A 23,358-nucleotide genomic window follows, 5' to 3' on the forward strand; every position below is an offset into this window, starting at 1 on the left:
ATAAAGTTGTATGTAGAACCAACATCTTTGATGACCCTGGCCAAAACATCTTGTGACGTCTGATATAAACATTACAATCTTGGTGCCACATCCAGGAGCATAGCAGCAGTCATGTACACAAATGTACTACAATAACAACAGTGTAGCCAACGTTGATGTACAACAACAGTGTCGCCATAATGTTCATTATGAGTGAACCTAAAGATCATGGGGTAATGTCGTGTGCGTACATACATCATGTGTGTGTTGCTTCCTCAAGCCACACTACCTGCTTGTGTGGCCATCATACATAATGTCCTTTATCGTTATTTCTATAAACGTTTTTTTCATTAATCAAATAAAATGTTTGTACATTTTCACGTACGAAAGAAAGGTGAAGGTTGGACGAACGGCGTTTAATTAGGAACAATTTAATATGTTAAACAACACAACGGTACGTCAAGCAACACAACGGTACGTCAAGCAACACAACGGTACGCCAAGCAACACAACGGTACGTTAGTATTTCTGTAATGTGTTTCCCAGTCAGGTCAGGTGACCTCAAGGGTCACAGCCAGCAGGAGCAACATGAGTAGTGTTGGTGCATGTTGTCGGTGCCAGTGTGGGTGTGTGTGTGTGTGTGTGTGGGTGTGTGTGTGTGTGTGTGGGTGTGTGTGTGTGGGTGTGTGTGTGTGTGTGGGTGTGTGGGGACCCACACTACTCTAAACCTAGACCTGAAATAACCGGGTGAGGTGTGTGTGTGTGTGTGTGTGAGAGAGAGACCCCCAGTTGCCAGGTGTCACCAGACAACCACATACTTGGCATGGTTATATCATCAGCTAAACTCGTCTTTCTCATTCTTTCACATTTTGTACTTCATCATGACAACCTCATTACCCTCACACCTCACTATTTAAACCCTAACCCAGCTACACATCCCCCATCTTCTACATCGTCTTAAACCAAACTTTCATTTATAATGCTGCATTCAATTATCAACAAATCATCAATAATAAGTTCATTATGAATATCATGTATACAATTATGAACAATAATAAGTTCATTATGAATATCATGTATACAAACACCTGGTCGTGCTGGTGCCCTTCCAAGCCACTTTGGTCATAATAAGAAGCAGGAAGGTTGTGACACGTACCGTTACAACCCTCCACAACCCCTGACCTAACAAGGCTAATTTGATTGTTCATAAGATTACAGAAGATTAATGTAATCCTACGTACACATAAATACATACAACTCTTGAATATATGACGTAAACAACTGGTAAATGACATAGCCTTACTGTGTCAACATGACACTTGCACGTGTGTGTGTGTGTGTGTGTGTGTGTGTGTGTGTGTCAAGTTATTCATAACATGAGGAAACAATAATGTTGGGGGGGGGGGGGGGTAACACAGGCACCACTTTACCACCCAGTGAAGACTGAGGAAAACGTGACACCTCAACACATCACTCACTCACGCACTCACTCACTGACTCATTGACTCACTCACTCATGGACTCACTCACTCACTGACTCATTGACTCACTGACTCATTGACTCACTCACTCATTGACTTACTCACTCATTCAGTCATTGGTGGAGGAAAGATGAATGTTGCTTCATACACCACAGCTTCAAGAAGTGTGTTGCATACAACTTGTCCACTGTAGGTAGCATTCATATGTACCTCTTACATCAAACATGTCTAACAACAACAACAACAACAACAATATTAACAACAATAATAATAACAACAACAACAACAATAATAATAATAATAATAATAATAATAATAATAATAATAATAATAATAATAATAATAATAATCTTCAGTTTCCCCTTTTTGAAAGTTGAAATACGAAGGGGGGAGTGTTTCTAGCCCCTCGCTCCGTCCCCTTTAGTCGTCTTCCACGACACGTGGGGAATGTGTGGCAAGTATTCTTTTTCCCCTATCCCCAGGGCAGGAGGGTGGATGTGTTGGAAATGTAATGTTTGAGGACAATATGTGGTGTGAAGTGGTTTGATCGAGTGAGTAATAATAGGGTAAGAGGGATGTGTGTTAATAAAAAGAGTGTGGTTGAGAGAGCAGAAGAGGGTGTTTTGAAATGGTTTGGTCACATGGAGAGAATGAGTGAGGAAAGATTGACCAAGAGGATATATGTGTCAGAGGTGGAGGGAACGAGGAGAAGTGGGAGACCAAACTGCAGGTGGAAAGATGGAGTGGAAAAGATTTTGAGCGATCTGGGCCTGAACATGCAGGAGGGTGAAAGGCGTGCAAGGAATAGAGTGAATTGGAACGAAGTGGTATACCGGGGTCGACGTGCTGTCAATGGATTGAACCAGAGCATGTGAAGAGTCTGGGGTAAACCATGGAAAGGTCTGTGGGGCCTGGATGTGGAAAGGGAGCTGTGGTTTCGGTGCATTATACATGACAGCTAGAGACTGAGTGTGAACGAATGTGGCCTTTGATGTCTTTTCCTGGCGCTACCTCGCGCACATGCGGGGGGAGGGGGTTGTCATTTCATGTGTGGCGGGGTGGCGACGGAAATGAATAAGGGCAGACAGTATGAATTATGTACATGTATATATATATATATATATATATATATATATATATATATATATATATATATATATATATATACGTTGAGATGTACAGGTATGTATATGTGCGTGTGAGGACGTGTATGTATATATATGTGTATGAGGGTGGGTTCGGCCATTCTTTCGTCTGTTTCCTTGCGCTCCTCGCTAACGCGGGAGACAGCGACAAAGTATAATAAATAAATAAAATAAATATAAATGATAATAATAATATTATTATTAATCATTATCTTTTATCATTATTATTATTATTATTATTATTATTATTATTATTATTATCATATATGTATGTAGTTAGGAGTGTGTTGGGTGGGGTAGTCATGATGGGGGTTACAACGTAACGACCACAATCATTTCCTTGACTGAGGCGCGTCCAGAATCCCCTCCTCGGACACTGTGTGTCATGTCCTCCGGGAAATCTTCCACTCACTTGATTACGTAACTTAGGTCCACATGGGACAACTTACGCCCACAGTCTTCACTAACAGACGCTCATGTATGTATGTATGTATGTATGTATGTATGTATGTATGTATGTATGTATGTTCCTATGAGTCCACGGGGAAAATGAAACAAGATAAGTTCCCAAGTGCACTTTCGTGTAATAATCACATCGTCAGGGGAGACACGAGAGAAATATAAGTCAGTTGATATATACCATTTTTAGACTACATGATCCATAGACAAGGAAACAAGTTTAAGTTTAGCATACACAGAAAACCTACCAATGTATACTCACATATCCATTATTACTCAACTTGACAGAGTTAAATTATCATCATTTCAATCTATGTTCATTATGGCATTGCATATCTGCAGTCCTGAGTTTATTAATGATGAGTTTGAGAACATATATTCTATTGGATCTAAGTTAAAGTACCCTAGATCTTTCAATGATAAATCCCTTAAGTTAGCAAAGAAATCATTTTATAGACTTGAGCCCAAACCTCCCATTGACACCAAGAATTTTTTAGTTCTTACTTTCAATCATGATTTTACTTTACTTCCCATGTTCCTTAAATCCTTTAATGTAAATGTTGCCTTCAGCAACAATAATACTATAAAGAATATCTTAATCAGGAACTCACCAGAAAATTCTCTCGCGTGCATCTATAAAGTACCATGTAGAAATTGTGATAAATTTTAAGTTGGGTAGACTGGTAAGGATCTTTGTTAGACTTCAGCAACAAATATAGTATAAGAACAGAACAAGAATCAAATGCTTTCTTTAATCACGTTAAAAACTATGATCATTGTATTGACTGGAGTAATGCCATCTCAGTTACTGACTCTAACTCCAGTATCAAAAGAAATATGATTGAATCTTCTATTATCAAATACACAAAGAAATATAATCTTAATATCTGTGATAGTCTATACAAACTGGATAACTTTATTGTTGATAAAATTTGTAAACAAATCACCTTGTTGTCCACATAATGACTTTATGATACGCTCGTTGTCTGTCTTGGACAATCACATGTTTACCAAATGGCGTCCTAACTACGTCTCTTCGTTCTATATCAACTGGCTGTTATATTTCTCTCTTGTGTGTCTCCCCTGATGATGTGATTATTACACGAAAGTGCACTTGGGAACTTATCGTGTTTCATTTTCCCTGTGGACTCAGCAATATACTTGATCTCGCGCAAAATCGTGATCCTTTCCAACATGTATGTATGTATGTATGTATGTATGTATGTAAACCTGCGAATGACCTCCAGACTCGCTCTACCTTCGCGTACGTTCCTGTACATCTTGTTGTATATACTTGTATGGCTACGTATAGTGAACAACCTAGTTAACTAGTGGTGCATTATGTATGGCTACGTATAGTGAACAACCTAGTTAACTAGTGGTGCATTATGTATGGCTACGTATAGTGAACAACCTAGTTAACTAGTGGTGCATTATGTATGGCTACGTATAGTGAACAACCTAGTTAACTAGTGGTGCATTATGTATGGCTACGTATAGTGAAACATCACTACACCACAGCAGTAGGGCACTCATACATCATCACATGATCAACATAACAGGTCATGTGATACATCATCACATGATCAACATAACAGGTCATGTGATGATGACAGTGTGCCAGGCCGTCATCACGAAATTATCAAATGTCTGTCCAATATATCTATCTATCTTTCTCCTGATCGAATTATCATTTCTACATCTATCTTTCTCCAGATATAATCACTATATATATATATATATATATATATATATATATATATATATATATATATATATATATATATATATATATCTTGCTTCAGATATAATCACGATCTATCTTGCTTCAGATATAATCATTATCTATCTTGCTTCAGATATAATCATTATCTATCTTACTTCAGATATAATCATTATCTATCTTGCTCAAAATATAATCATTATCTATCTTACTTCAGATATAGTCATTATCTATCTTGCTCCAGATATAATCATAATCTATCTTACTTCAGATATAATCATTATCTATCTTGCTCCAGATATAATAATTTTCTATCTCGCTCCAGATTATCTATCTTACTTCAGATATAATCATTATCTATCTTGCTCCAGATATAATAATTTTCTATCTCGCTCCAGATTATCTATCTTACTTCAGATATAATCATTATCTATCTTGCTCCAGATATAATAATTTTCTATCTCGCTCCAGATTATCTATCTTACTTCAGATATAATCATTATCTATCTTGCTCCAGATTATCTACCTTACTTCAGATATTATCATCACAAGTTTCTCTACAACACAACAATCTAACAATAGGTCAACACTTGTATTTACCTAAACCTTACCTAACCTGACCTAACCTTACCTTACCTTACCTTTACCTTACCTTACCTTAACTTACCCTGACCTTAACCTTACCTTAATCTTACCTTACCCTAACCTTATCTTACCTTAACCTTACCTTACCTTAACTTACCCAACCTTTAACCTTACCTTACCCTACCTTACCCTAACCTTAACTTTACCTTACCTAACCATAACCTTACCCTAAACTTACCTTAACTTACCCTAACCTTATCTTACCTTACTTTAACCTTAACTTACCGTAACCTTACCTTACCCTAACCTTATCTTACCTTAACTAACCTACCCTAACCTGCCTCCCTGAATACTACATACATATGTACTCACTCACCTACGTACTTGGCTGGCCTCTGCCTACCCGCCCGTCCACTCACTCACTCACTCACTCACTCACTGACTCACCCACTCACCTCCAACTATCGTCCTCGCCTGGCTAGCGGGCAGCCCACGCCCTGCCCACGTCACACGGCCACCACCCACACACACACACCTCCTTACCTTACTGAGTCCCCTCTCTCTCTCTCTCTCTCTCTCTCTCTCTCTCTCTCTCTCTCTCTCTCTCTCTCTCTCCTTCACCCGCTGGACGAAGGTCCATGTTTGTGTTGGGCACGTCTTCCCTCCTACTATGATCTGCGTCATCACTTTATCTCATTTTTCTTAACCTGTAGGTTGTGTGTTGTACCTGTATGGTGGTGTAGGTTGTGTGTTGTACCTGTATGGTGGTGTAGGTTGTGTGTTGTACCTGTACGGTGGTGTAGGTTGTGTGTTGTGCCTGTATGGTGGTGTAGGTTGTGTGTTGTACCTGTATGGTGGTGTAGGTTGTGTGTTGTACCTGTATGGTGGTGTAGGTTGCGTTGTGTGTTGTACCTGTATGGTGGTGTAGGTTGTGTGTTGTACCTGTACGGTGGTGTAGGTTGTGTGTTGTGCCTGTATGGTGGTGTAGGTTGTGTGTTGTACCTGTATGGTGGTGTAGGTTGTGTGTTGTACCTGTATGGTGGTGTAGGTTGTGTGTTGTACCTGTATGGTGGTGTAGGTTGTGTGTTGTACCTGTATGGTGGTGTAGGTTGTGTGTTGTACCTGTATGGTGGTGTAGGTTGTGTGTTGTACCTGTATGGTGATGTAGGTCATGTGTTGTACCTATATCTTTAGCTGAATGTAACTACTTATTCATCGTTTTGTATTGGGAATAACAATCCTGTTCTTTCTTTCGTTCAATTGTTTCATCATAGTTGAAATATAAAAACAATCGTAGAACCATGCATTAACATGACGTTTACTTACAAAAGATGAAGTTAGCATGGTATATATATATATATATATATATATATATATATATATATATATATATATATATATATATATATACCTGTACGTAAGCAAGCAATATTCTACGTACCTGTGGTAGATGTAGACCCTGACATTGTCGGCCCTAGTCCAGCCTGGTCACCTACAACGAGAATGGAACAATATTTGGAAAATTAAGTCCAAAATAGAGCAGCATAATTGTTGTCCGGGTATAATATAAAATATATTAGGAAAGTTCAAGATTCATGAAGCTACACTTCCTGAGAAATAAGAAAATAAAATTTTCAGAGCTACAGAGGAAATTGACAGTAAGGTTTTGCAAGAAGAAGCATAAATTATCGTCTCTGTGGATAGGTTGTGTGTTGTACCTGTATGGTGGTGTAGGTTGTAGCCAAAGTTAAGGCCAAGTTTGTTGACGTACATCATAGCAATATTATCTACACTAAATGTAGAAGTTAATATAAATCTAGACAATTGATAAGTAGTAGCTAGACATGGATACATATTAGATATTCCTAAAAAAAAAAATTATTTGCTCATGAATATAAACAAGTTATAAATATATTAATAAAAGTGACAAATATACAAAGTTATAAATATAATAGAAATATAAAAAGTTTGAAATACAATAAAAGTTATAAATGTAATAAAGGTTATAAATACAATAAATATTACAACAAATATAATCAAACTTGCCAATATATTGATGATATGAAGTAAACATTTATGTTTATGATCCCTGAAGTTGATCAAGAGAGCTGTAAGGCAACTTGGTTGTATTATGTTTTTATTTGTGATCACAACGAGTGTGGGCAGCGCAGGAGCCATCCTACCAACACTGGTACAATTTGTAAGTAACCTAACCAAGTCAGTCATGATGACATTAATGATCATTCTTCTCTTGTTTCTTCCCTAAGTAATTATCTACATATCTTAAACATTTCCATCTTGTTATCCTAACTGCATGATATACTATATTGTACTATAATTCATCATGTAAGGCTTAATGGTGCACAACATTAATACATAGAACATTATACTGTTATTATACAACAAACATCCACACACCATGTTCATCTAAACTGGAGTTTTATCGGTTTTTCCAAATTTTCAGTTTTCTGTCCACTTATCTGTTAGCTAAATGTATACTTGATTTATTTCTAAGTATATTCTGATGTAAATGTGATCTGCTAAATATAGTAAGTCAACTGATAAGATTTTCATTCATATTTTTACCAGGTAATATCAATTACAATCTAAAATAATAATCCTTAAACTATAGAGGTACCTAAAATAAGATTAGTTTTAGGTTATTATATGAAAGAATGATTACAATTTTTGTAATTATTGACATCTTGGATTCTCATCCCAAGTGTAAGTAGAGTAAACGAAAGCAACTCTGATAAATTCATTACATGAACCTAGAGGAAAATGTACTTACCTAAATGAACCCAAATAAAATATTTTAACAGCTACATCTCAAATTATGGATATTTAACATGCCATTTTGTAATAACGCACACAGTCCATTTACACTTTTTTTAATTTATGCAGACTTAAGTCTGAAATAACACAATCACAGTTGGGCTGGCTGTACAGTGGTGTGGATTTGCTTTTGCTACGTGAGAAGTGAATGTACTCATAGCGTAAATACAGTTTACCTTCCTGGAGTGCTACAGTATTCAGTGCTGCAGTATACTGTAGCACAGTGAGTCATGTTACAGTGGCTGGTTGTGCATCTGATTCATTCCATATCATTGGGAATGGAATGGAGATGCATAAAATACATGGATATTAAACTTGGCTACAGTGACATGAAAGAAGTTGCCATTTTCTATGTGTAGTGAATTAATTGACTGGGATATAACTTGATTTTAACAAAACTGTAAAATTTATTTTTTTTTATTTTCAGCAATGTATGCCATAAACAGATGATTGCTTTGACATGTATGATTTTTTTTTAAAGGTCCTGAGATCAATTGGGGGAGAAGGATCAGCAGAGCGCCAAATGCGTCATGACGTTAGCAAGTTGAAGCAACAATTGCAGAACATCAGCATGATTGATCAGTTTGCTACTTATGCAAGAGTGCAACGCAAGATCAATGCACTTAACCAACAGTACAAGGAAAAAGGTTAAAAGAAGTTTGTACCTGTTAATCAGTTCATATAGATGATAGAAAGGATTTTATTTTGTGCCCAGTTACCAGATGGACGCTCAACAAAGACTGAAACTATTCCCATTGTGGTTTTAAAAATTTTCTCTTGACAGGTCAACCTAAAAGAAAAAAGTTTGATTAGTCACTTTAGTTCTAAATTAATCCTTTTTGAAAATACCACAATAAGATGTACCAGACATACCATTAAGAGGTTCCTTAATTTTGTTTTATATTTATTTTTCTGTAAAGTGAGAGCTAGAGAAAACTTCTCTTTAGTATTTACAGAAATATACGCATCTGTTTACTATATATAATTTCTTATATGAATGTAAAGTATGTGCATACATATTTCTTATGGAAATGTATGTCTATGTCCATGGTACTTAATAAATGTTTTGCCCTTACCTCACATGTTCTTTCTAGTTAGTTGTCATTCTAGTACTGGTAATAGTTATCAAAAAAGGTCATTGCTAAGATTGTTTGGTTTCAATATTATTAGAGGATTTTAGTTGCTAAAGAGAGTTAAAGTTCTTTAATTAACTAGTAATGTGAAGTATTCCTTAATATAAGTTGCTACACTATCTCTGATTACCCCAGCAACTTATAACAAGATACAGGATAGGTATCAAGTCTATTAATGGCATATGTTTTACAACAGCTTGGTCTCACAAATTCGTAGTTACATGAAACGAAAGTAAGGTGCATCCAAAGGTTTTGTCTGACTGTGAATGTTAAATTATTGCTTAGGGTACTACAAAATCATGTAGAGATATACTAGGTGTGGGTTTTGGATGGCAACATAGGTAATGAAATTAGCTGGGGATGAGATATTTAAAATTCTATAGTTTGTAAATTGATTTACAGTACTTAAACCATCAAAACATTATTTCAAGATGAGAAAGAGTTGTTTGGTATTAGTAATATAATTAGCATAATCCCTGTTCAACTACATTAGGAGAAGGGTGATCACTTGGGATACAAAGAACATGACTGTAGTAGTCATCCAAAAGGAAATTTTACCAATACTGATTAACAGTTATTTACTGACTGTTGATAAAACAGGCTCAGTCCTGGTGTGGCTGCATGTTGGAATGTTTGATGAAGAAGGTAAGGTGTTGAGATATGCCATTTTCCAATAATGAAGAAATCACTTCTTTCAGTGTGACTGAATGGTTCTTTATATTCAAAAGGTGATGATATGTGGACTTCATGATATATATATATATATTTTTTTTTTTTTATACTTTGTCGCTGTCTCCCGCGTTTGCGAGGTAGCGCAAGGAAACAGACGAAAGAAATGGCCCAACCCCCCCCCCCCCATACACATGTATATACATACGTCCACACACGCAAATATACATACCTACACAGCTTTCCATGGTTTACCCCAGACGCTTCACATGCCTTGATTCAATCCACTGACAGCACGTCAACCCCGGTATACCACATCGCTCCAATTTACTCTATTCCTTGCCCTCCTTTCACCCTCCTGCATGTTCAGGCCCCGATCACACAAAATCTTTTTCACTCCATCTTTCCACCTCCAATTTGGTCTCCCTCTTCTCCTTGCTCCCTCCACCTCCGACACATATATCCTCTTGGTCAATCTTTCCTCACTCATCCTCTCCATGTGCCCAAACCACTTCAAAACACCCTCTTCTGCTCTCTCAACCATGCTCTTTTTATTTCCACACATCTCTCTTACCCTTACGTTACTCACTCGATCAAACCACCTCACACCACACATTGTCCTCAAACATCTCATTTCCAGCACATCCATCCTCCTGCGCACAACTCTATCCATAGCCCACGCCTCGCAACCATACAACATTGTTGGAACCACTATTCCTTCAAACATACCCATTTTTGCTTTCCGAGATAATGTTCTCAACTTCCACACATTCTTCAAGGCTCCCAGGATTTTCGCCCCCTCCCCCACCCTATGATCCACTTCCACTTCTATGGTTCCATCCACTGCCAGATCCACTCCCAGATATCTAAAACACTTTACTTCCTCCAGTTTTTCTCCATTCAAACTTACCTCCCAATTGACTTGACCCTCAACCCTACTGTACCTAATTACCTTGCTCTTATTCACATTTACTCTTAACTTTCTTCTTTCACACACTTTACCAAACTCATATATATATATATATATATATATATATATATATATATATATATATATATATATATATATATATATATATATTTTTTTTTTTTTTTTTTTATACTAATCGCCATTTCCCGCATTAGCAAGGTAGCGCTAAGAACAGAGGATGAGGACTGGGCCTTTGAGGGAATATCCTCACCTGGCCCCCTTCTCTGTTTCTTCTTTTGGAAAAAAAAAGAGAGGGGAGGATTTCCAGCCTCCCACTCCCTCCCCTTTTAGTCGCCTTCTACGACACGCAGGGAATACGTGGGAAGTATTCTTTCTCCCCTATCCCCAGGGAATATATATATATATATATATATATATATATATATATGTATATATATATATGGATTCAGAAGTGAATCATAGGGTGGGGGAGGGGGCGAAAATCCTGGGAGCCTTGAAGAATGTGTGGAAGTCGAGAACATTATCTCGGAAAGCAAAAATGGGTATGTTTGAAGGAATAGTGGTTCCAACAATGTTGTATGGTTGCGAGGCGTGGGCTATGGATAGAGTTGTGCGCAGGAGGGTGGATGTGCTGGAAATGAGATGTTTGAGGACAATGTGCGGTGTGAGGTGGTTTGATCGAGTAAGTAATGTAAGGGTAAGAGAGATGTGTGGAAATAAAAAGAGCGTGGTTGAGAGAGCAGAAGAGGGTGTTTTGAAATGGTTTGGGCACATGGAGAGAATGAGTGAGGAAAGATTGACCAAGAGGATATATGTGTCGGAGGTGGAGGGAACGAGGAGAAGTGGGAGACCAAATTGGAGGTGGAAAGATGGAGTGAAAAAGATTTTGTGTGATCGGGGCCTGAACATGCAGGAGGGTGAAAGGAGGGCAAGGAATAGGAGTGAATTGGATCGATGTGGTATACCAGGGTTGACGTGCTGTCAGTGGATTGAATCAGGGCATGTGAAGCGTCTGGGGTAAACCATGGAAAGTTGTGTGGGGCCTGGATGTGGAAAGGGAACTGTGGTTTCGAGCATTATTGCGTGGCAGCTAGAGAATGAGTGTGAACGAATGGGGCCTTTGTTGTCTTTTCCTAGTGCTACCTGGCACACATGAGGGAGGAGGGGGAAGGTATTCCATGTGTGGCGAGGTGGCGATGGGAGTGAATGGGGGCAGACAGTGTGAATTGTGTGCATGGGTATATATATATGTGTCTGTGTATGTATATATATGTGTACATTGAGATGTATAGGTATGTATATTTGCGTGTGTGGACGTGTGTGTGTATACATTGTGTATGGGGGTGGGTTGGGCCATTTCTTTCGTCTGTTTCCTTGCGCTACCTCGTAAATGCGGGAGACAGTGACAAAGCAAAATGATAAAAAAAAAATTTATTTATTTATTTTGCTTTGTCGCTGTCTCCTGCGTTAGCGAGGTAGCGCAGGGAAACAGACGAAAGAATGGCCCAACCCACCCACATACACATGTATATACATACACGTCCACACACGCAATTATACATAACCATACATCTCAACGTATACATAGATATACACACACAGACATATACATATATACACATGTACATAATTCATACTGTCTACCTTTATTCATTCCCATCGCCACCTCGCCACACATGAAATAACAACCCCCTCCCCCCCTCATGTGTGCGAGGTAGCACTAGGAAAAGACAACAAAGGCCCCATTCGTTCACACTCAGTCTCTAGCTGCCACGCAATAATGCCCGAAACCACAGCTCCCTTTCCACATCCAGGCCCCACACAACTTTCCATGGTTTACCCCAGACACTTCACATGCCCTGATTCAATCCACTGACAGCACGTCGACCCCGGTATACCACATCGTTCCAATTCACTCTATTCCTTGCACACCTTTCACCCTCCTGCATGTTCAGGCCCCGATCACTCAAAATCTTTTTCACTCCATCTTTCCACCTCCACACATATATCCTCTTGGTCAATCTTTCCTCACTCATTCTCTCCATGTGACCAAACCATTTCAAAACACCCTCTTCTGCTTTCTCAACCACACTCTTTTTATTACCACACATCTCTCTTACCCTATTATTACTTACTCGATCAAACCACCTCACACCACATATTGTCCTCAAACATCTCATTTCCAGCACATCCACTCTCCTCAGCACAACTCTATCCATAGCCCACGCCTCGCAACCATACAACATTGGTGGAACCACTAATCCTTCAAACATACCCATTTTTGCTTTCCGAGATAACTTTCGACTTCCACACATTCCTCAAGGCTTCCAGAATTTTCGCCCCCTCCCCCAACCTATGATTCACTTCCACTTCCATGGTTCCATCCGCTGCCAGATCCACTCCCAGATATCTAAAACACTTTACTTCCTCCAGTTTTTCTCCATTCAAACTTACCTCCCAACTGACTTGACCCTCAACCCTACTGTACCTAATAACTTTGCTCTTATTCACATTTACATGGTTGCGAGGCGTGGGCTATGGATAGAGTTGTGCACAGGAGGGTGGATGTGCTGGAAATGAGATGTTTGAGGACAATATGTGGTGTGAGGTGGTTTGATTGAGTAAGCAATGTAAGGGTAAGAGAGATGTGTGGAAATAAAAAGAGTGTGGTTGAGAGAGCAGAAGAGGGTGTTTTGAAATGGTTTGGTCACATGGAGAGAATGAGTGACGAAAGATTGACCAAGAGGATATATGAGTCAGAGGTGGAGGGAACGAGGAGAAGTGGGAGACCAAATTGGAGGTGGAAAGATGGAGTGAAGAAGATTTTGAGTGATTGGGGCCTGAACATGCAGGAGGGTGAGGGGCGTGCAAGGAATAGAGTGAATTGGAACGATGTTGTATACCAGGGTCGATGTGCTGTCAATGGATTGAACCAGGGCATGTGAAGCGTCTGGGGTAAACCATGGAAAGTTCTGTGGGGCCTGGATGTGGAAAGGGAGCTGTGGTTTCGGTGCATTATTACATGGCAGCTAGAGACTGAGTGTGAACGAATGGGGCCTTTGTTGTCTTTTCCTAGCGCTACCTCGCACACATGAGGGGGGAGAGGGTTGTTATTCCATGTGTGGCGTGGTGGTGATGGGAATGAATAAAGGTAGACAGTATGAATTATGTACATGTGTATATATGTATATGTCTGTGTGTGTATATATATATATGTGTACATTGAGATGTATAGGTATCTATATTGCGTGTGTGGACGTGTATGTATATACATGTGTATGTGGGTGGGTTGGGCCATTCTTTCGTCTGTTTCCTTGCGTTACCTCGCTAACACGGGAGACAGCGACAAAGCATAATAAAATAAAAATAAATAAATAAAATATAAAATTACTATTGTTTCAGAAGTGTTAATTCAGGTATTTGTGCATATTCCTCAAAAACTTTCGTGAGTAAATCTGCAGTTTAGTTCAGAAATCAGGTATTCATTATTATAATAGGAAACATTTTTAATATTGTTTATCACAGAAGAATTCTAGGATGAGACCAAGAATTACTTCTAATACTTATGCCAATCATCAGCCAAAGGACTTTGGGCCAAATTGACTCCACTAATTAGAACATCAGCAAAAGGTTGACATTGTGAAAACTTTTTTCATTACTGTGGTACTGATAAAATATTTGCTGAGAAAAAGAAATAGAAGTTAAGATTCGTAGCTTTTAATGCATTTTATTATTTCAGTTATGGAACGTTCAATAGGGGAACAGCGAGTACGTTTGGTTCTGGGAGGATTAGTACGAGCTGTTGTGGGGCTCTTGTGCATTTGGCTTGTTTGGGAACACCGTGGTGATCCAGTTATCTCTCTTCCTGCTGATCTTGTATGGCCACTTGGACCATTGTTGTCATTTCCTGGATGTCAACTTGGACAAGTAAGATGTGAATGCTGTTAAAGTATGGTCTAATTTCATCAGTTGTGTTACTGAACATTCAGGATTACACCATGATACTGGATTTATTTCAGCTTCTTTGTAAGGATGCGATTTCCCTCTGTAATACCTTATAGGTATGTTGTATCAGAATTATGGAGTATTATATAAGTTTGCACCAGATTTCATAGACTTTGTTTCTGTCATGGATTTATTTTAGTGCTTAGTAATGTATTGTCATAATTTTTGCCTTTTTTCAAGCAGGATAAGTTCAAATAATTACAGTTTAGGGTGAGGATGCACTGGTGAATTGTGAATTCAAACAGCAACAAAATAGTGGGTTCAAGGATGTTTGTGATAGTGGAAGAGATCAGTAACAGGAGTTTTCTTAAGAACAGAGAAGCAAACATATGTTCAAGAGAAACAACTGTAAACTTTAAGTGTAAAACTAGAAAGGCAGAAATAATGTCAGAAATGGACATGAAACAATGCTGTCATAACTATTGTGACTGGTAAATCATTCCAAATACTGGCAATCATATAAAAAAAATCAGAAAAACTTTTGCCTTCAAGTGAGTATCCATTACCACAAGTGTTACAGATATACCTAGCTTTAAATAGCTGCCATGATTGAACCTATCAAATCTTTTCATAATTTTGAATATTGTATCAGATTCAAATCACGTCTTCTCTGCTAATTGATTTTAAGTTTGCACCAGATTTCATAGACTTTGTTTCTGTCATGGATTTATTTTAGTGCTTAGTAATGTATTGTCATAATTTTTTGCCTTTTTTCAAGCAGGATAAGTTCAAATAGTTACAGTTTAGGGTGAGGATGCCCTGGTGAATTGTAAAGACTTAAATTTGAATGCTTACCTATGAATTCTAGAATTAATTTTTACTTATTTCATTGCCTCTACACTTTGCAAACTGTAAAGATTTTGCTTCAGTCTTTCTCATCATCTACCTCTTATACCTCAACAGAATTCATACTGTAGTTTGCCCTCTCAATTTTACGTTCTCTAGGTTCTCTCCATTCAAACTCACACTCCAACTAACCTGACTCTTCCTACTGCTTAAGCTAATAATGTTGCCTTTATTCACATTTACTCTCAGCTTTCCCTTTTACACACACTCTCAAACTCAGACACCAGCTATTGCAGTTTCTCACTCAGAACTGCCACCAATGCCAAGTCATCAGCAAACAACAGCTGACTTACCTCCCAGGCCACACCCCTATCCCCAACAGACCTCAAATCTGCCTCTTTCTCCAAGACAACTGTATTCACCTTTCTCAATACCCCAACCAGAGTGTATCATTGGAAGTACAGCATTGTCAAAGAGGTTATCACACAAAGGAGTCTACATTTCCCTTCAGCTGAAAATAGCAGTGTTATGCTGGGGTAATTATGGATGATTAATATATTATTATATCATTATTAGGGAGGTGAATGCAAGAGTTTTGGAAAGAGGGGCAAGTATGAAGTCTGTTGTGGATGAGAGAGCTTGGGAAGTGAGTCAGTTGTTGTTCGCTGATGATACAGCGCTGGTGGCTGATTCATGTGAGAAACTGCAGAAGCTGGTGACTGAGTTTGGTAAAGTGTGTGAAAGAAGAAAGTTAAGAGTAAATGTTAATAAGAGCAAGGTTATTAGGTACAGTAGGGTTGAGGGTCAAGTCAATTGGGAAGTAAGTTTGAATGGAGAAAAGCTGCAGGAAGTGAAGTGTTTTAGATGTCTGGGAGTGGATCTGGCAGCGGATGGAACCATGGAAGCGGAAGTGAATCATAGAGTGGGGGAGGGGGCGAAAATCCTGGGAGCCTTGAAGAATGTGTGGAAGTCGAGAACATTATCTCGGAAAGCAAAAATGGGTATGTTTGAAGGAATAGTGGTTCCAACAATGTTGTATGGTTGCGAGGCGTGGGCTGTGGACAGAGTTGTGCGCAGGAGGATGGATGTGCTGGAAATGAGATGTTTGAGGACAATGTGTGGTGTGAGGTGGTTTGATCGAGTAAGTAATGTAAGGGTAAGAGAGATGTGTGGAAATAAAAAGAGCGTGGTTGAGAGAGCAGAAAGAGGGTGTTTTGAAATGGTTTGGGCACATGGAGAGAATGAGTGAGGAAAGATTGACCAAGAGGATATATGTGTCGGAGGTGGAGGGAACGAGGAGAAGTGGGAGACCAAATTGGAGGTGGAAAGATGGAGTGAAAAAGATTTTGAGTGATCGGGGCCTGAACATGCAGGAGGGTGAAAGGCGGGCAAGGAATAGAGTGAATTGGATCGATGTGGTATACCGGGGTTGACGTGCTGTCAGTGGATTGAATCAGGGCATGTGAAGCGTCTGGGGTAAACCATGGAAAGCTGTGTAGGTATGTATATTTGCGTGTGTGGACGTATGTATATACATGTGTATGGGGGTGAGTTGGGCCATTTCTTTCGTCTGTTTCCTTGCGCTACCTCGCAAACGCGAGAGACAGCGACAAAGCAAAAAAAAAAAAAAAAAATTATTTTCATTTTGCTTTGTCGCTATCTCCCGCGTTAGCTAGGTAGCGCAAGGAAACAGACGAAAGAATGGCCCAACCCACCCACATACACATGTATATACATACACGTCCACTTACGCAAATATACATACCTATACATCTCAACGTATACATATATATACACACACAGACATATACATATATACACGTATATTGTCCTCAAACATCTCATTTCCAGCACATCCACCCTCTTACGCACAACTCTATCCATAGCCCACGCCTCGCAACCATACAACTTTGTTGGAACCACTATTCCTTCAAACATACCCATTTTTGCTTTCCGAGATAATGTTCTTGACTTCCACACATTCTTCAAGGCTTCCAGAATTTTCACCCCCTCCCCCACCCTATGATTCACTTCTGCTTCCATGGTTCCATCCGCTGCCAAATCCACTCCCAGATATCTAAAAGACTTCACTTCCTCCAGTTTTCCTCCATTCAAACTTACCTCCCAATTGACTTGACCCTCAACCCTACTGTACCTAATAACCTTGCTCTTATTCATATTTACTCTCATTTTTCTTCTTTCACACACTTTACCAAACTCAGTCACCAGCTTCTGCAGTATCTCACATGAATCAGCCACCAGCGCTGTATCATCAGCGAACAACAACTGACTCACTTCCCAAGCTCTCTCATCCACAACAGACTGCATACTCACCCCTCTTTCCAAAACTCTTGCATTCACCTCCCTAACAACCCCATCCATAAACAAATTAAACAACCATGGAGACATCACACACCCCTGCCGCAAACCAGCATTCACTGAGAACCAATCACTTTCCTCTCTTCCTACACGTACACATGCCTTACATCCTCGATAAAAACTTTTCACTGCTTCTAACAACTTGCCTCCCACACCATATATTCATAATACCTTCCACAGAGCATCTCTATCAACTCTATCATATGCCTTCTCCAGATCCATAAATGCTACATACAAATCCATTTGCTTTTCTAAGTATTTCTCACATACATTCTTCAAAGCAAACACCTGATCCACACATCCTCTACCACCTCTGAAACCACACTGCTCTTCCCCAATCTGATGCTCTGTACATGCCTTCACCCTCTTTATCAATACCCTCCCATATAATTTCCCAGGAATACTCAACAAACTTATTATACCTCTCCAATTTGAGCACTCACCTTTGTCCCCTTTGCCTTTGTACAATGGCACTATGCAAGCATCCCGCCAATCCTCAGACACCTTACCATGAGTCATACATACATTAAATAACCTTACCATCCAGTCAACAATACAGTCACCACCTTTTTTAATAAATTCCACTGCAATACCATCCAAACCCGCTGCCTTGCCGGCTTTCATCTTCCGCAAAGCTTTTACTACCTCTTCTCTCTTTTTCAAATCATCCTTCCTAACCCTCTCACTTTGCACACCACCTTGACCAAAACACCCTATATCTGCCACTCTATCATCAAACACATTCAACAAACCTTCAAAATACTCACTCCATCTCCTTCTCACATCACCACTACTTGTTATCACCTCCCCATTAGCCCCCTTCACTGAAGTTTCCATTTGTTCCCTTGTCTTACGCACGTTATTTACCTCCTTCCAAAACATCTTTTTATTCTCCCTAAAATTTAATGATACTCTCTCACCCCAACTCTCATTTGCCCTCTTTTTCACCTTCTGCACCTTTCTCTTGACCTCCTGCCTCTTTCTTTTATACATCTCCCACTCATTTGCATTATTTCCCAGCAAAGATCGTCCAAATGCCTCTCTCTTCTCATTCTCTAATAATCTTACTTCTTCATCCCACCGCTCACTGCCCTTTCTCATCTGCCCACCTCCCACGCTTCTCATGCCACAAGCATCTTTTGCGCAAGCCATCACTGCTTCCCTAAATACATCCCATTCCTCCCCTACTCCTCTTACCTCCTTTGTTCTCACCTTTTTCCATTCTGTACTCAGTCTCTCCTGGTACTTCCTCACACAAGTCTCCTTCCCAAGCTCACTTACTCTCACCACTCTCTTCATCCCAACATTCTCTCTTCTTTTCTGAAAACTCTACAAAACTTCACCTCCGCCTCCACAGGATAATGATCAGACATCCCTCCAGTTGCACCTCTCAGCACATTAACATCCAAAAGTCTCTCTCACGCGCCTATCAATTAACACATAATCCAATAACGCTCTCTGGCCATCTCTCCTACTTACATACATATACTTATGTATATCTCTCTTTTTAAACCAGGTATTCCCAATCACCAGTCCTTTTTCTGCACATAAATCTACAAGCTCTTCACCATTTCCATTTACAACACTGAACACCCCATGTATACCAGTTATTCCCTCAACTGCCACATTACTCACCTTTACATTCAAATCACCCATCACTATAACCCAGTCTTGTGCATCAAATCCACTAACACACTCATTCAGCTGCTCCCAAAACCCTTTATTTATTTATTATATTTATTTATCATACTTAAGCGGAAGTGAGTCACAGGGTAGGGGAGGGGGTGAAGTTTTTGGGAGCGATGAAGAATGTGTGGAAGAAGAGAACGTTATCTCAGAGAGCAAAAATGGGTATGTTTGAAGGAATAGTAGTTCCAACAATATTATATGGTTGCAAGACATGGGCTATAGATAGGGTTGTACGGAGGAGGGTAGATGTGTTGGAAATGAAATGTTTGAGAACAGTATGTGATGTGAGGTGGTTTAATCCATTAAGTGATGAAAGGGTAAGAGAGATGTGTGGCGATAAGAGTGTGGTTGAGAGAGCAGAAGGTGTGTTGAAATGGTTTGGACAATGGAGAGAATGAGTGAGGAGATATTGACAAAGAGGATATATGTGTCATAGGTGGAGGGAACATCTAGAAGTGGGAGACCAATCTGGAGGTGGAGGGATGGAGCAAAAAAGATTTTGAGCGATCGGGGCCTGAACATACAGGAGGCTGAGAGGTGTGCAAGGAATAGAGTGAATTGGAACGATGTGGTTAACTGGGGTCGACATGCTTTCAGTGGACTGAACCAGGGCATGTGAAGTGTCTGGGATAAACTATGGAAAGTTTTGTGGGGCCTGGATGTGGATAGGGAGCTGTAGTTTCAGTGCATTACACATGACAGCTAGAGACTGAGTGTGAACAAATGTGGCCTTTTTTGTCTATTTCCTTGAAGCAACCTTGCTCAAGCAGGGGGTAGCAATGCTGTTTTCTTGGGGGGATATAATTCTCACATTATTGATTCCACTTATTTCTTCCTTGCCTTTCAGTTTTATTTCTCTTAGTATCTGCTGAGATGACATTGTTAATATATATTCATTTCTTTTTATGCACGAAAATTTATTACCTCATTAAATAAAAGCTAAATTAGTATTTGTATGACGTTTTCCTTGGCAAGTGATTTTGGTGCAATTGTACTGCTATTGATCTTAATACTGTGGATATGCCTAATAAAAAACATTTAAGGAAGATTCTCCACTAGCACAATATTTTCATTATTGAATTGGGGATTTTTAGAACTCTAATATGTTTTAGATGTGACATATGGTATGTTAGTTGTTAATAAAATGTATTTTATTATGCAGATAAGTGTGATCGTATGGCTAGGAGTGGTGCGTACTGTCTGCAGCAGAATCACCTGTTCTCTAACAGGCAACGCTGCCCTTACGAATATGTCACAGTCAGCTATGCCAGCCTTCACCCAGTCAGCCACCCTGGTTGCTCCACCTTTAGACTCATCTTTTTCCATTCATTATAGTTTGTTGAACTTATTGTTGTGCTTTAACTTTAAAACTCATTAGCCTCTGTTGTAAATAAAGCTAAAATATGTTTTGTGGTGAACTTTTAAATTGCCAGGTGATCTTTGAATATGCAGCATTTCCATAAAGTATACACCTGGCAGATCTGTTTTCAGGAAGGATGGAATAATGAATGGAGGAAAGTATTTCAGAGTACATTTGTCATATGTACATGACAGCAGAACAGGGACCTGCATCTCATCCCTAACATCATAATTAAAATCCTATGATAAACCTGTGCATCAGCTAATCATTGTTAATGCTCATTTAATTACCACCAGTCCTTAACAAACATTCTTGACTTTCTCAACTCAAATGACATTTTTAATTCTTAATTTGACCACTAAAGGATGAATCCCAAAATGTATTCAGGTGCTGGGTATGAACATACATCTTAGCAATTGTAGGCATAATTTTTCTGCCCATGTTTGAAGGATCCTATGCCTCCTTTACTGACTAGAAACATATATAGATGGCAGATATTGCCACTGTATAGAAATATCAACAACCCTCAGTAACCCTAGAGATAATTGTGATGGAAAAATACTATACACTTCCCCTACCCAGCCCTCCACCAAACTGCACAGTAAACAGAGATTGTATGTAGTTCAGATGACAAAACCAGCTATCATGTTTACATATGTAAGGGGAACATAAAGAGTGATTTTGAATATCATATTAGAAGAAGACTTAGTCTTGTCTAGTCCATACCACAAGAGGTAAAGGCCTGTGGCATACCAATACTTCATATGCTGTTGTGTAAAATTTCTAGGGTTGCCTATATGGATTGTTATTATTGTTTTATATTACTTCAAATTTAGCTGAAAACTTTTCTTTAGTGGGAGATGGTTTCCAAAATCATTTATTCTAAAAGGGTTACATAATTAAGGTGAATATTTCTGTAACATTGGTAGAATCTAATTTAGTAAATCAAAGTTACACATTGTTTTTACTACCTATGGTAATGTTCATGCTATGTCCTAAATTTTCTTAAGCATTTAAGTTTTGGAAGTGCAAGGTAATTTAGTACATGAATAAGATTTTGTAAAGGTACCCCTTCTCAAGCAGTATATTTCTTGTATGCTCCTTAATCAGATTTTCTGAAATAGAAATATAAACTGGTTACAATAGTGATGGTTGCTATCACCAAGGAGCCTACCATAACTTTTATTTCTTTGAAGCCTACACAGAATATGTTTTTAACATGACTGCTACATTCCACAAATGCACTTAATGCCTGGAGCTCCTTTAATTGAATGCAACTTGAAAAAATCCATTGTAAAGTTTTAAGAGTGAGCTTTATGTAATCTCCAATGACTGAATCTGTCTATCTATATCTCTGATACCTATTCCAATTGGAATTCCCTGAAAGGGGTGGCCACAGCAACAGTTTCCATAACAAAAGAACCCCAGTGCCACTTCTTAGCCTTTAGTGCATCACACTTTATAGGCCACTGGCAAAGGTAAGTCTCGTGCAGTGTTTACAGAGGCTCCTATCTAATGTTCCTAATGACTACTTCTATCTGATGCTCCTACTTATTGATTTTACCTAATGTTTCTACTTAATAATTCTGCCCAAATGCTCCTACTTAATACTTGCTTCTACTGCTCCTACCATTTAATAATCCTGCCCAAATGCTCCTACTTAATACTTGCTTATACTGCTCCTACCATTTTACCAAAAGGTAGGGCTAACACATAGTGCTCACCACAGGAAAATCTAGAGTTACAAAGAATGAGCTGCGTGAGTTGAGTGTTACATGTTACAGTGAGAGACTGTATGTTTATGGACAGAATGCCATTAGTCCACATGTTAGTGAGGCAGAAAGAAAAGACAGCTACCTGAGTCTGTGAAGTGCAGCTTGACAACCACTAGTGTTGGCTCACTAAGCTGGTGTCATTAACCCTCCTGATACCCAAGTGAGTAGTACTAGTAATATACCTCCGTGGTGGTTGCCTGCATACCAACTAATACCTACATCTAATGATTGAAGATGCCAGGAATCCAGATTTCTGATGAACAATATATGCTCAAGAATGGAAACATATTTATGTTTGCCATGAAATGCAGTACAATGGGCGTGATAATTTCTTTTCAAAGTATGATTCCAGCTGAGATGTTGAAGGCAATTCATGGACGCAGAGGGAAAATTTGCTTTGTACTGTAGAACTTAGGAGAAACAG

The 23,358-nt window shown here is 39.0% G+C and overlaps 2 protein-coding genes across 11 annotated transcripts in view; one reads left to right on the top strand and one right to left on the bottom strand.

Moving 5' to 3' along the window:
* The window catches only part of LOC139766404 (uncharacterized), a 93,034-nt gene extending 87,182 nt beyond the window's left edge, over window positions 1-5,852 (bottom strand). For 8 of the 10 annotated variants that reach the window (XM_071695020.1, XM_071695033.1, XM_071695021.1 and 5 more), the window contains exon 1: window positions 5,749-5,835. The gene's annotated coding sequence lies outside the window, so the exon portion shown is untranslated. Of the gene's footprint in view, window positions 1-5,748 lie in introns of all 10 variants that reach the window. The other 2 variants (XM_071695018.1, XM_071695015.1) reach the window with 2 other exon arrangements.
* Window positions 5,853-7,419: 1,567 nt separating this feature from the next.
* Window positions 7,420-22,332, top strand: LOC139766411 (guided entry of tail-anchored proteins factor 1-like). The gene is made up of 4 exons (XM_071695048.1): window positions 7,420-7,572; window positions 8,689-8,854; window positions 14,680-14,867; window positions 20,962-22,332. Exons 1-4 carry the CDS (start codon window positions 7,504-7,506, stop codon window positions 21,175-21,177), a joined length of 639 nt encoding a protein of 212 aa, XP_071551149.1. The 5' UTR covers window positions 7,420-7,503; the 3' UTR covers window positions 21,178-22,332.
* Window positions 22,333-23,358: the final 1,026 nt, after the last annotated feature.

Source organism: Panulirus ornatus, chromosome 57 (assembly GCF_036320965.1).
Source record: "Panulirus ornatus isolate Po-2019 chromosome 57, ASM3632096v1, whole genome shotgun sequence".
Taxonomy (NCBI): domain Eukaryota; kingdom Metazoa; phylum Arthropoda; class Malacostraca; order Decapoda; family Palinuridae; genus Panulirus; species Panulirus ornatus.